The sequence below is a fragment of the Sapajus apella genome, unplaced genomic scaffold, assembly GCF_009761245.1.
Source record: "Sapajus apella isolate SASKATOON/1434 unplaced genomic scaffold, GSC_monkey_1.0 scaffold1, whole genome shotgun sequence".
NCBI classification, from domain to species: Eukaryota; Metazoa; Chordata; class Mammalia; order Primates; family Cebidae; genus Sapajus; species Sapajus apella.
This window is the reverse complement of record NW_022436941.1, coordinates 43,551,905-43,563,085: the sequence shown is the minus strand read 5'-3', so window position 1 is coordinate 43,563,085 and position 11,181 is coordinate 43,551,905. Positions and strand designations below refer to the sequence as shown.

The 11,181-nt window shown below is 37.4% G+C and overlaps 1 protein-coding gene and 1 long non-coding RNA gene across 25 annotated transcripts in view; one reads left to right on the top strand and one right to left on the bottom strand.

Moving 5' to 3' along the window:
* Positions 1 to 11,181, top strand: part of CAST (calpastatin) — a 106,579-nt gene that overhangs the window by 84,204 nt on the left and 11,194 nt on the right. For all 24 annotated transcript variants that reach the window (XM_032275854.1, XM_032275844.1, XM_032275800.1 and 21 more), the window contains 5 exons: positions 821 to 922; positions 1,421 to 1,504; positions 4,232 to 4,282; positions 4,371 to 4,442; positions 10,057 to 10,155. In XM_032275854.1, the coding sequence (XP_032131745.1) occupies positions 821 to 922; positions 1,421 to 1,504; positions 4,232 to 4,282; positions 4,371 to 4,442; positions 10,057 to 10,155 (408 nt within the window). The remainder of the gene's footprint in view (positions 1 to 820; positions 923 to 1,420; positions 1,505 to 4,231; positions 4,283 to 4,370; positions 4,443 to 10,056; positions 10,156 to 11,181) is intronic.
* Positions 10,057 to 11,181, bottom strand: part of LOC116550101 — a 3,018-nt gene continuing 1,893 nt past the window's right edge. Inside the window, exon 2 of the long non-coding RNA XR_004268221.1 lies at positions 10,057 to 11,028. This is a non-coding gene — a long non-coding RNA (uncharacterized LOC116550101). The remainder of the gene's footprint in view (positions 11,029 to 11,181) is intronic.

Genomic DNA, 11,181 nt, shown 5'->3' with positions numbered 1-11,181 from the left:
TCCTCCCATCTTGGTCTCCCAAAATGCTGTGATTGATTTACAGGTGTGAGCTACTGTGCTTGGTCCTGTACTCTTCATAAAAAAAAAAGTCCTGGCCATGACCCATTTAGTTGATTTTTATGAGCCACTGATGTATAGATCATTCCCTTTTTTTTCCCTTTATACCATTTATGCTCTGTGTTCATCCAGTGTGACTTTTTTAATACCAGCATGGCCAGAGTTCATTACATTCTGTGGGACCACATTTCATTTTGAACAATTGGACCACAGGTAGACAGTTCCCACTGTGCCACTCAGGTTAGCTGGTCACAGGCAGTGTCACCAGAACGAGCCCTGAATCCCCTTTGGCCAGTAAAAGCCCTGTGGAGAGAACAGGCTTCTGAGCCTCCTCTTCTGAGACGAGCCCGGCTGTCTCACAGGAAATGGAGAGGAATATCTTCTTGTGGGCTCTCTGAAAATCTTTCCTGCGCCATCTACGGAATGATCTCCATAAAGACCACATCTTTCTTCTTTCCTGGTATGCAGCTTCTCTGTGGTATACCTCAGTCCATTGTCTTTCTTATTTCTAAACCAATTCCGGGTCACGTCTTGTAAGTTTCACAGTATCAACATACAATTTGCACACAATGTTTAATATAAGAAATTTGCTCAAATGTGAAACGTTTTTTAAATATAGATTCTAATTCAGTTGATAATTTATTAAAAGATAACATGTGCCTTTCATCTGAAATAATGATATGCCTTTCTGAATTGTTTATAGCATCTGTTTTAAATGGAGTGATTAACTACCTACTTAATGTATCCACTAATGCACTTTTAGAAGGGCACGGGGCCAGACGATGCTGTAGAAGCCTTGGCTGATAGCCTGGGGAAAAAGGAAGCAGATCCAGAAGATGGAAAACCTGTGATGGATAAAGTCAAGGTAATGGTAACTGAGATACTTCTAGAAAATAACTATTATTGATCACCTCCTTCCCCTGCAAATAAGTTATGAGTCATTTGTTGTTGTTGCTTTTTATTTTCCATTAAGCATGACCAGCTGGCCTTTCTATTATTGTGCATATCCTGTTTAATAAGCTAAACCCGAATAAGCAGCAGTGTTGAACCCCCAGAGTGGACAGACAACATGCGCAGACCGGAGGCCTCTGAGTCTCATCTTTGCCCACCTGCACTGACATTGCAGGGACTTGGGAAGGAAGCGGCAGCTGCCTGCTGCTCCTCACAGCTGCCTTGCCACCCAGCAGGCTTTCTGCTGGTGCCTGAGCCTGCCATATTAAGTTGCTGTAGGAACACTAAGCATATGGCCATATGTACGTTCTAACCCAATGATAGATTTGTTTACCTCAAATCTAGTCACTCAGGCATTAATTTTATGGGGAAAAAACATACTAACAAGGAAAATGCTATAATTTTTATTCAGGAGAAAGCCAAAGAAGAAGAGCGTGAAAAGCTTGGTGAAAAAGAAGAAACAATTCCTCCTGATTATAGATTAGAAGAGGTCAAGGTAAACAGGCTGGAGTCTTTTTTCTATTTTGTTTTAATTCATACTGAATTCATACACATAACGAAGAGACTTGAGGACAGACCTGGAATATAAAGATCTTGTTTCTTCATATTTCAAACACCAAATAGTATTAGTCTACTAATAATCACGTTAGAACACCAGATACAAAGCTAAAATATTCCTAAGTAGACTTTTGATCCTCAAGCAAAAGAAATCTAATGTCTAAGCTACCCAGTGTTTTCCTTTCTAACCCACAGCTTGTTACAATACCAGAAACATTTTAAAAACCTTATGTAGACAGGAGAACTAAGATGAGGAATAGGCCAGGCATGGTGGCTCAGCCTATAATCCCAGCACTTTGGGAGGCCAAGGCAGGAGGATCTCTTGAGCCCAGGAGTTCAGAACTAGCCTTGGCAACATAATAAGACCCCATCTCTACAAAAAATCAAAAACATTAGTCAGGCATGGTGGCATGTGCCTGTCCCAGGTACTTGGGAGGCTGAAGTGGGAGGATCACTTGAGCCCAAGGCTCTACTCTACCAAGAGGTAGAGCCTGCAGTGAGCCATGATCGCACCACTGCACTCCAGCCAGGGCGACAGAGCAAGACCCTGACTCAGAAAGAAGTAAAAAATGAAATAATTAAAATAAAATAAGCAGCAATTATTTTATATGAGGAAAAATTTGCAACTTTCAGATGTAAGTTGGAAAAATAAGAGCACCTATTTAACATTGAGTATAGTGACAAGTTGCCCCATTTCTTCTATTTTGAAAGTACAGATTGTGCAGAACAAGGGGGAAGACCCTGTTATGAGTCTTGTAGTTTAAATGCAGTCACTTAAATGAGGCAGATTTGTGGACAGTTGAACAAATGTCAGTCATCTTTGTAACAGGCCTGAATTAAAAGAGTATTCAACTAAACTTTATTAACAGTTCTAGAAAGTCAAATTTCTCACTCCTCCATGTGCTTCTCACTCATCCATGTGCACTAGCCCATTTATTTAGCAGATGCAGGGACTGGACTGAGCTCTCCTTGTTGAAAGTTTGTTATTCTGGACACCTTTATGTTTGCTTCTTTTCTGGGTTTTACAATTCAGGTGAAGCCATAGTATTTCCATTAATTTGGGCTCATTCATACTTTGCTTTGCAAAGTTCCTAGAGAGCATCCTAAGGGCCACATGTTCTGTCTCCACTGAGTGCCCATTCATTAGAGGCTGGTCAAGTGCAGGTAAACTCTCTTCCTGATAGGTGATTGGTTGGTGACTTGCTGTCTCCCTTTACTGAATTTAGTAGTAGTGTTTCAGGAAGCAGCTGTCCCTGATCGCTTTATTCTGTAGTTGTTTTATCCTTCTCTGACTTATCTCACACATTATTAGTTACCTATTACTTAATAACATTTTCAGGCACCAGCTTCATCCCTTGTTTAAATTCTATGTTGGTATTCGCCAACTATGCTCCCATCAGGTCTCTTCAGTGAGACTCAGCTCCCTGAGGGCAGGCCACAACCTCCCCTTCCAGACACAGGACAACGCAGTGATGGAAAATGGATTTCAGTTTGAGTATACAGCAAAAGTACCCTGGGAGTCCCAGGCATCACTTAGAAAACTTTCTGCCTTTACAGTTAAGAGATGGTGGAGAGCAAGTCCAGGTTCAGCTTTCCCCTGTACCTGAAGAATGGTCAGAAGGCACAGTCAGTCATGAGGGAAGCAGGTGATACAAGTTGAATATCCCTCATCCAGCGTGCCTGGGGACCAGCACTGTTTCAGATTTCAGGCTTTTCTGGATTTTGGAATATTTGCCTTATATCTGTTGAGCACCCCTAATCTGAAAATCCAGTATGCCCCTGTGAGCATTTCCTTTGAGTGTCAGGTCAACACTCAAAAAGCTTCAAATTTTGGAGCATTTAAATTGTTTTCAGATTTTCAGATTAGGGATACTCACCTACTATCTCTAAACCATTGCATCTCACATTTTCAATGAAAGAAAAATCAACCTTAAAGTTTCTTAGGTGAAATATTCGTATATATGTGTGTCTTTGTATTTACTTATTTTTGTGTATGGATACATGGGACTTACTATTAGTATATAGATCTTCTTTTACTAACGAGCCCCAAATGTTTTCTTCATTTTGTCCTATTACTCAAATGTGGCACTTGGAGTCATTGACAGCTTGACATAATCTGAGCCATAAGTTGCACAGTGTTTCACTGACAGGTTAAACTCCCTGAGGGCAAGGCCTTTGTCTATGTGATTTTCTGTTGTACTGCCAATGCTAAGGTGAGGGCTTGGCATGTAGTCCCTTCATATGAGTTAGATGTGTGGCTTACAAAGTTAACAGCATTTTCCAGACAACCTCTACAAAGCCCACCCCCAGGTAGGTAAGGGGCTTATTCCACACTGCCCTGCAAACCCCAATCACAGCACCACACACCAGACTACGCTGACTTTCACGTTTTCCTCCCGTGATAGTCTCTGGGCTTCTGAGGTCACAAGCCATACCTCATCCAGTGTGTAGCCCCATGACTCGGGAATGCCTGGTGCTTGTGAGCTGTTTGTTGACATAAACTAATTAGTGTATTCTCTGGTGAGAGAACCTATTTTCTGACATGATGGATCTAATTTAAAATGTACAACTGCAGGTATAACAGGCCCTTTGTAATGTTTACAGGGTTTCATACTTGGGATAAAATGTGAAATGATTTCATGCCATGTTTTTTTCCCCTGGATAGGATAAAGATGGAAAGCCACTCCTGCCGAAAGAGTCTAAGGAACAGCTTCCAGTAAGCAAACCAGTTTTCTCTGAGGATATCTTTTCCTTTTGCCCCTGGTTGCAGTGGTGTTCATTGATACATTTCCTGGTTCTTGCAGCCCATGAGTGAAGAATTCCTTCTGGATGCTTTGTCTGAGGACTTCTCTGGGCCACAAAATGCTTCAACTCTTGTAAGTCTGAAACTCTTGGTTTTCTTTGTTTAGTTTTAGGGTGGCAGGAATAAATGGAAACTGGTGACTTAGAATCTAACTTAGGAACTCAGGAGCAATCATAAAATTAATGGCTCTCAACCCACTGTAGCCATGAAAAGTGTGTTGCACCATGAAATATTGTCCCAACACTGGATGCTTTTAGCAGTGTAACTATTACCAAGTACCAGTACCCCTGTGAAAAGAGAATTTAAATGTGAGTTTATCCAAAATTACTCCTCAGACAAGTTTACCTATTGATATTTCTATAATTTATCATTTCCCAAATTGCCTCCTAAGGGAACTTAGCTCCATGTGGATATAGGGTCCCTCAAAGGGAACTCTGTTACTAGGAAACTTTGAACGATGTTGAGTAATGTTAAGCAGGTTTCTCTACCATGGGATTTTCATGGCTTTTTATATGCAAATACATAGTGAATCTGTTAAGAGTTTCCAAACTTAATAACTGCAGAACCTTTCCTTGTGGGGTCTGGATTATCTGTTTACTGGGAGCTCAGTTTTTGTTTTTGTTTTTGTTTTTGTTTTTTGAGACAGAGTGTCACTCTGTCACCCAGGCTGGAGTGCAGTGGCACAATCTCGGCTCACTGCAACCTCTGCCTCCCGGGTTCAAGTAATTCTTCTGCCTCAGCCACCTGAGTAGCTGGGATTACAGGTGTGCACCACCACGCCCAGCTAATTTTTGTACTTTTATTCGAGACGGGCTTTTACCATGTTAGGCTGGTCTCGAACTCCTGACCTCATGATCCGCCCACCTCGGCCTCTCAAAGTGCTGGGATTACAGGCATGAGCCACTTCCCCCAGCCAGGAACTCAGTTTTTAAACCACTGAATGTATTGTTGGCAGTCAGTTGGAAAAGAGATTAACGGTTTCTATGACAGTGGCATAGAAAATATATCAGTTGGAGAATAGACAGAATGACAACTAGAAGAAATAATGATTCTTTGGAATTGCCTGAAGTTTTTGCTTTTGTTGAATGAAGCAATAAAGCCCCTCAAGGAAGGGCTTACTAACCAGAGCATGTTCTTCTCTGTACCCCTGTAAAAGCACCATGCTGCTCAGTCACCTCATCCCATGATCTTCCCCTCATCCTCTTCCATACAGACCACATCACAGGCAAAGCACTCCAGCCTTAATTTAGAAACCATAAGATACAGGGGAGAATACAATATGAGAAGTATCCCAGGACTGTGGAGAGTCATATCAATACACTAATGCAGAACATATGAACAAATTGTGGGGGAACACGATCTCAATTCCCTTCCCCCTGCTATCGTTATTACAATAGTTAGGGTTTTTTTTTTCTTTTAGAAATTCAAAGATTTGGAAAAAGTAACAATGCATATATATGCCCCCCTCAAAGATATGTAGCAGTGAAATGGTGAGATGAAACAACCATTTAAAAAAATTTCTTGCTCTTAAAAAGTAGCAAAGAAAAACATTAGTGTCAACAATATAGTTAAGAAAGTAGAAATAACTAATAAGAGAACCAAATAATCAAAATAGAAGGTTATTTAGGGGAAAGTTCCTAGAACTTTGGGGGAAAACTATCACATATGGCTCATAATTAATGTTCATATATAAAAGAGTAACTCCCGTACATACCATGCTCTTTGATCATAATAAAATAGAACATAAATGCTATATAAAAAGAAAAACTTAAAAATATTCTCCTAATAATACTGAAATCACCTTGATAATAGACTATTTTAAAACATCAAAGATATCACAAATAAAAATCTTTGAGAGGCACCTGAAGCAGTATTCATGTGATACATTTATTGTCATAAACGCCTTCATCAATAATGGAGATAGAGAAAAAGAGAAACCTGACAAACCAAATGTTTATTGAATTTTACACTTAAAATTTCTAAAAGTTATAATAAGGTAACCATCCCAAAGAAAGTAGCAATAAGCATACCAGGAAATGAAAATAGCAGCATGGAAGTTAACTGGGCAATAGTTGTCTCTTTTGAAATAACAAATACTTTATGAAATACTAGCAAATGCAAAAGAGGAAAACAATCTTACAAAAAATTAAATTTTAAGAGTAATATAATAATATATGAGATCAACTCAATTATCAGTAGTTTAAAGCCAATAGTCAGCTGGTTTTTATGAATTTTTAACATTTTACAAAACACTGGTAAATATAATAGAGAAAATAATCTTACTAACTAAATGTAACATAAATTTGAGAAAATACAATAATCAGTACAAGACCACAACTAAATTATTAGGAAACACTACGTACAACAATTTTCTAAGATTAAACAAAAATATAAAACTACATAATTCACAAAACCTAGATTAAAAAATAATAATAAAAAACTGAAGAAAAGATTGCATTGGTTCTCAAACTCTCCTTCTACTGAAGGTTTAAAGATGACTCCTTTAACTGTTGAACACTCAGTTCTTATGTGGCATAAATATGTCATGAAAAAGATGGGGTCACACAGTTGCTTCCATGAGTAATTATGGTGCTAACCTTAAAATCTGACAAATATAACAGTATCAGCTAAAGTTACTTAAACCTGTAGATGTAAAAATTACATACAACATAAATAAAACATAACAAATGTTTAAGAAACTATTTGCCATTATCATAAATATTGATTCAGTAGCAGGAAAATTGTCAATATATTGTAGTGGTATATCAAATAGAAACGATCGAATTATTATGTCCATGTAAAATATATATTTAAAATTTTACATACATTCATATTATAACTAAAAACTTTTAAAAAATAGACAATCCCTTAATGGGTTAAAGAGGCTTTAGTTTTTAGAATCAAATATTCGATATCATGCTAGAGGCATTTTCCTTAAAAGTAAAAACTGAAAAGTTTATTGTCATTTCTGCTTATTATCATATGGAAGAATCATTACCAACACATGAAAAACAAATAACAAACATTAAAAGGGAACATTTGAATATATTTGTGGATAGCACTACTTGTAGATAATATATTTGTAAGTAACATTATGCCATGTATATTAGTAACAAGAGATGAGAAAACGTAACTAATATGAAATCAGATTTATGTAAACTACAAAGGAGAAATGATTAGAAAAATAGCCGGGTGCAGTGGCTCACGCCCGTAATCCCAGCACTTCGGGACGCCCAGGCGGGTGGATCACGAGGTCAGGAGATTGAGACCATCCTGGCCAACATGGTGAAACCCCATTCTCTACTAAAATAAAAAAAAATTAGCTGGGCATGGTGGGGTGTGCCTGTAGTCTCAGCTACGTGGGAGGCTGAGGCAGAAGAACTGCTTGAACCCAGGAGGCAAGATGCAGTGAGCCGAGATTGCACCACTGCACTCCAGCCTGGTGCCTGGCAACAGAGCGAGACTCTCTCTTGGAAAAAAAAAAGAAAAAGAAAAAGAAGTACACAAAAAAATTGAAGACCATACATTAAGTCAGTTTAACTAAATATCTTTAAAAAAATGATGGCAATTCAAGTCATTTTATATGTTAATTTTTTATTAAATAGCAACATGATACTTTTATAATTCAATAAAATTATTCAAAGATATATTTGAAAAATAAATGTATAAAATATGAAAAAATACTGAAAAGCATCTTTCAGTACTTTTAGGTAAGATTAATCCAACTAAACACTAGCATATGTTATAAATAAATAGAAAATACAGTAATGTTTAGAGAGCAAATTCATAGCATAGATCAATGGAAAAATTGAGAAATGGACATAAATGATAGATTTAGTATTTTTTAAAAGAGTGAAAAATCATTATTTTATACTTTTGTGTAATATCAGATGAATTAAATAACATATGCACATATAGCTTTGCAAAACAAATTTCCAGACCATAGATTGTTTCATACTTAGTATTAAAAAACTTAAATGATGTCAATAAGATAGTCTAAGAAGAGACAATACAAATGTTTCAGTATGTCATTCTTTTCATTTGACAACTTGTTATTCTTTTCATTTGTCATATAAGCAAAGATTTCTCATAACTAGAAATAAGTTGTATTTAATTTAGTACATTTTAGATTACCTAAAATATTCTAAAATGGCTTTACAGAGTATAAATGGACAAAAAGTATCTTATAGTTATCTAAATTAGTTTAAGTAATCTCTAATAATAACATGCTGAGATAAATTTCTGAATATTGGTATCTTTTTAATGTGCTTTTCTCCGTCTTTCGGTAAAATTTGGAATTATCTTTTTTCAAAACAGGCTATCCATAGTTGGAGTCACCAAAGAGTTCTGGACTTCTTTCTGATTTTTTCATCAACAGTTATACCTAAGTTTTTTATCAAAAGGGAGTATTTGAAATGAAACAAATATGCAATATTTTTTAAAAGGAAATTATTTCAGAAAGTTTCTGGAATAATATTTAACATTGAAAAAAAACTAAACCTGACACCATATAGCACAATATGCAAGCAATAGTAGTATATCATTTTACACTCATTATCAGAAATAAAAATATGGAAGAAAAGTCAAATTCTGGGCCAGCTGCGGTGGCTCACGCCTGTAATCCCAGCACTTTGGGAGGTCGAGGCAGGTGGATCATGAGGTCAAGAGATCGAGACCATCCTGGCCAACATGGTGAAACCCTGTCTCTACTAAAATATACAAAAATTAGCTGTTCATGGTGGTGCGCACCTGTGGTCCCAGCTACTCGGGAGGCTGAGGCAAGAGAATTACTTGAACCTGGGAGGCAGAGGTTGCAATGAGTTGAGATCGCACCACTGCACTCCAGCCTGGCATCTGGCGACAGAGCCAGATTCTGTCTCAAAAAAAAAAAAAAAAAAAAAAAAAAAAAAAGTCAAATCCCGGCAAGCAAGACCATGGGAAAACAGGCATGCTTATTCATTGCTTTTCACAGTATGAATTCCTAGCAACACTTGAGTGGTCAGTCAGTTTGGCAGAATATAGCCAGCACCATAAAAATACCCACTTCTAGAACTTATTCAGAACAATTTTAAAAGAGCTGAAAACTTTGAATAACTTGAATGTACAACAGGAAATGTGTAAACAAACAATGGAACTCTAAGTTATTATATGATTGCACTGTATTTACAATAATAAATATGAGAAGGAAATAGAAATAGGATATTGTATAAAATAATGTGATAGAGAAGAAAGAGAATTTAAATTGCTTTTAAAATTATATGTTATTGGCTGGGTGTGGTGGCTCGCGCCTGTAAGCTCAGCACTTTGGGAGACCAAGGCAGGTGGATCACAAGGTCAGGAGTTCAAGACCAGCCTGGCCAAGATTGTGAAACCCTGTTTCTACTAAAAATACAAAAATTAGCCGGGCATGGTGGCGGGCACCTGTAATCCCAGCTACTCAGGACACTGAGGCAGAGAATTGCTTGAACCCAGGAGGCGGAGGTTGCAGTGAGCCGAGATCATGCCACTGCACTCCCGCCTCGTGATGGAGTAAGACTCCATCTCAAAAATAATAATAATTCTATGTTATTATGAATCTATTTGGATCAAGAGAATAAACAGTCATTAAGCTATCTTTAAGAGTTATAGTTAAGTGATGGCATAATTTTATATATAACATGTTACTAATAAAATTTTTTCAATAAAAGAAATTTGAAGATGCTAAACTTGCTGCTGCCATCTCTGAAGTGGTTTCCCAAACCCCAGCTTCAACAACCCACTCTGGAGCCCCACCCCGTGATACTTCGGTAAGCAGTACATCTTATTTGGGAGATAAATATTTGTTTTTGCAGTAGCCACAACCAGAAAGAAAATAGGGCACCTGTTTAAAGCAAATGAAAATAGGCAGAATTATTAGGAAGATCGGGCACCTTCTATTTCAGAAGAGCCGAGACTGATAATTTAGGGAGATGGCAGAGAGTAACTTTGAAATGATTAAATGAAACAATATATGTGAAAATACTATACACGTAGTCAAGGACCTTAATACTATTGTCGCTTTACGAGAATTGAAAGTGTAATAAGGTGCATTGTGTCTATATTCGAATTACTAGATTTGAAAAGTTCTTTAGCTTTCCTGATAATTGATTTTCTCCTATACATTTTTCCTTATACATGCTGTAATTTACTACCCTTTATTTAACCTCTGGTTTATTTTATGGAATTGTTGTGTTTGAGCTTCTCTAAACAAACAAAAATTTTGCAAACGTGTCATGGAATAGCACTGTTTTCTTCCCAATTCACACCAGTAAAAATTTGTCACTTTCATACTAGCAGTGGAAGAACCTCAGCATCAATATTGTTTTAATTATTTACATGCTCTGAGGCACGGCTGTGGGACCAAAGCTTTTCCAGACTTCCTTGATTAATCACCTCTGTGCAATACCAAATTATACATTATCGAGGAGACCACAGCACATCAAATTATAAAGGGATTGCCCTAAACCAGATCCCCATCTCCTTTGGTTGAGAAAAGTGCCTCATTTGCTAGATGGAGATGAAGTAGCTTTAGTGAAGTCAGTTATGCTTCCATTCCTTTTGATGTAGCATCAAAGCATATTTAGTGCTGTAGTCTGAGATTCTGATGGATTTTCCTCCTGTTGGATCAGCTTCAGGATCATCTGAAAATATCCAGAGGCACAAATGACAAAGCCCAGACCGGGGCAGCTCTACCATTAGCAGCTATAATCCTAGGTTATAGTAAACTACTTAAAACCAGTAAAATGCTGTGTGTGTGTGTGTGTGTGTGTGTGTGTGTGTGTGTGTGTGTGTGT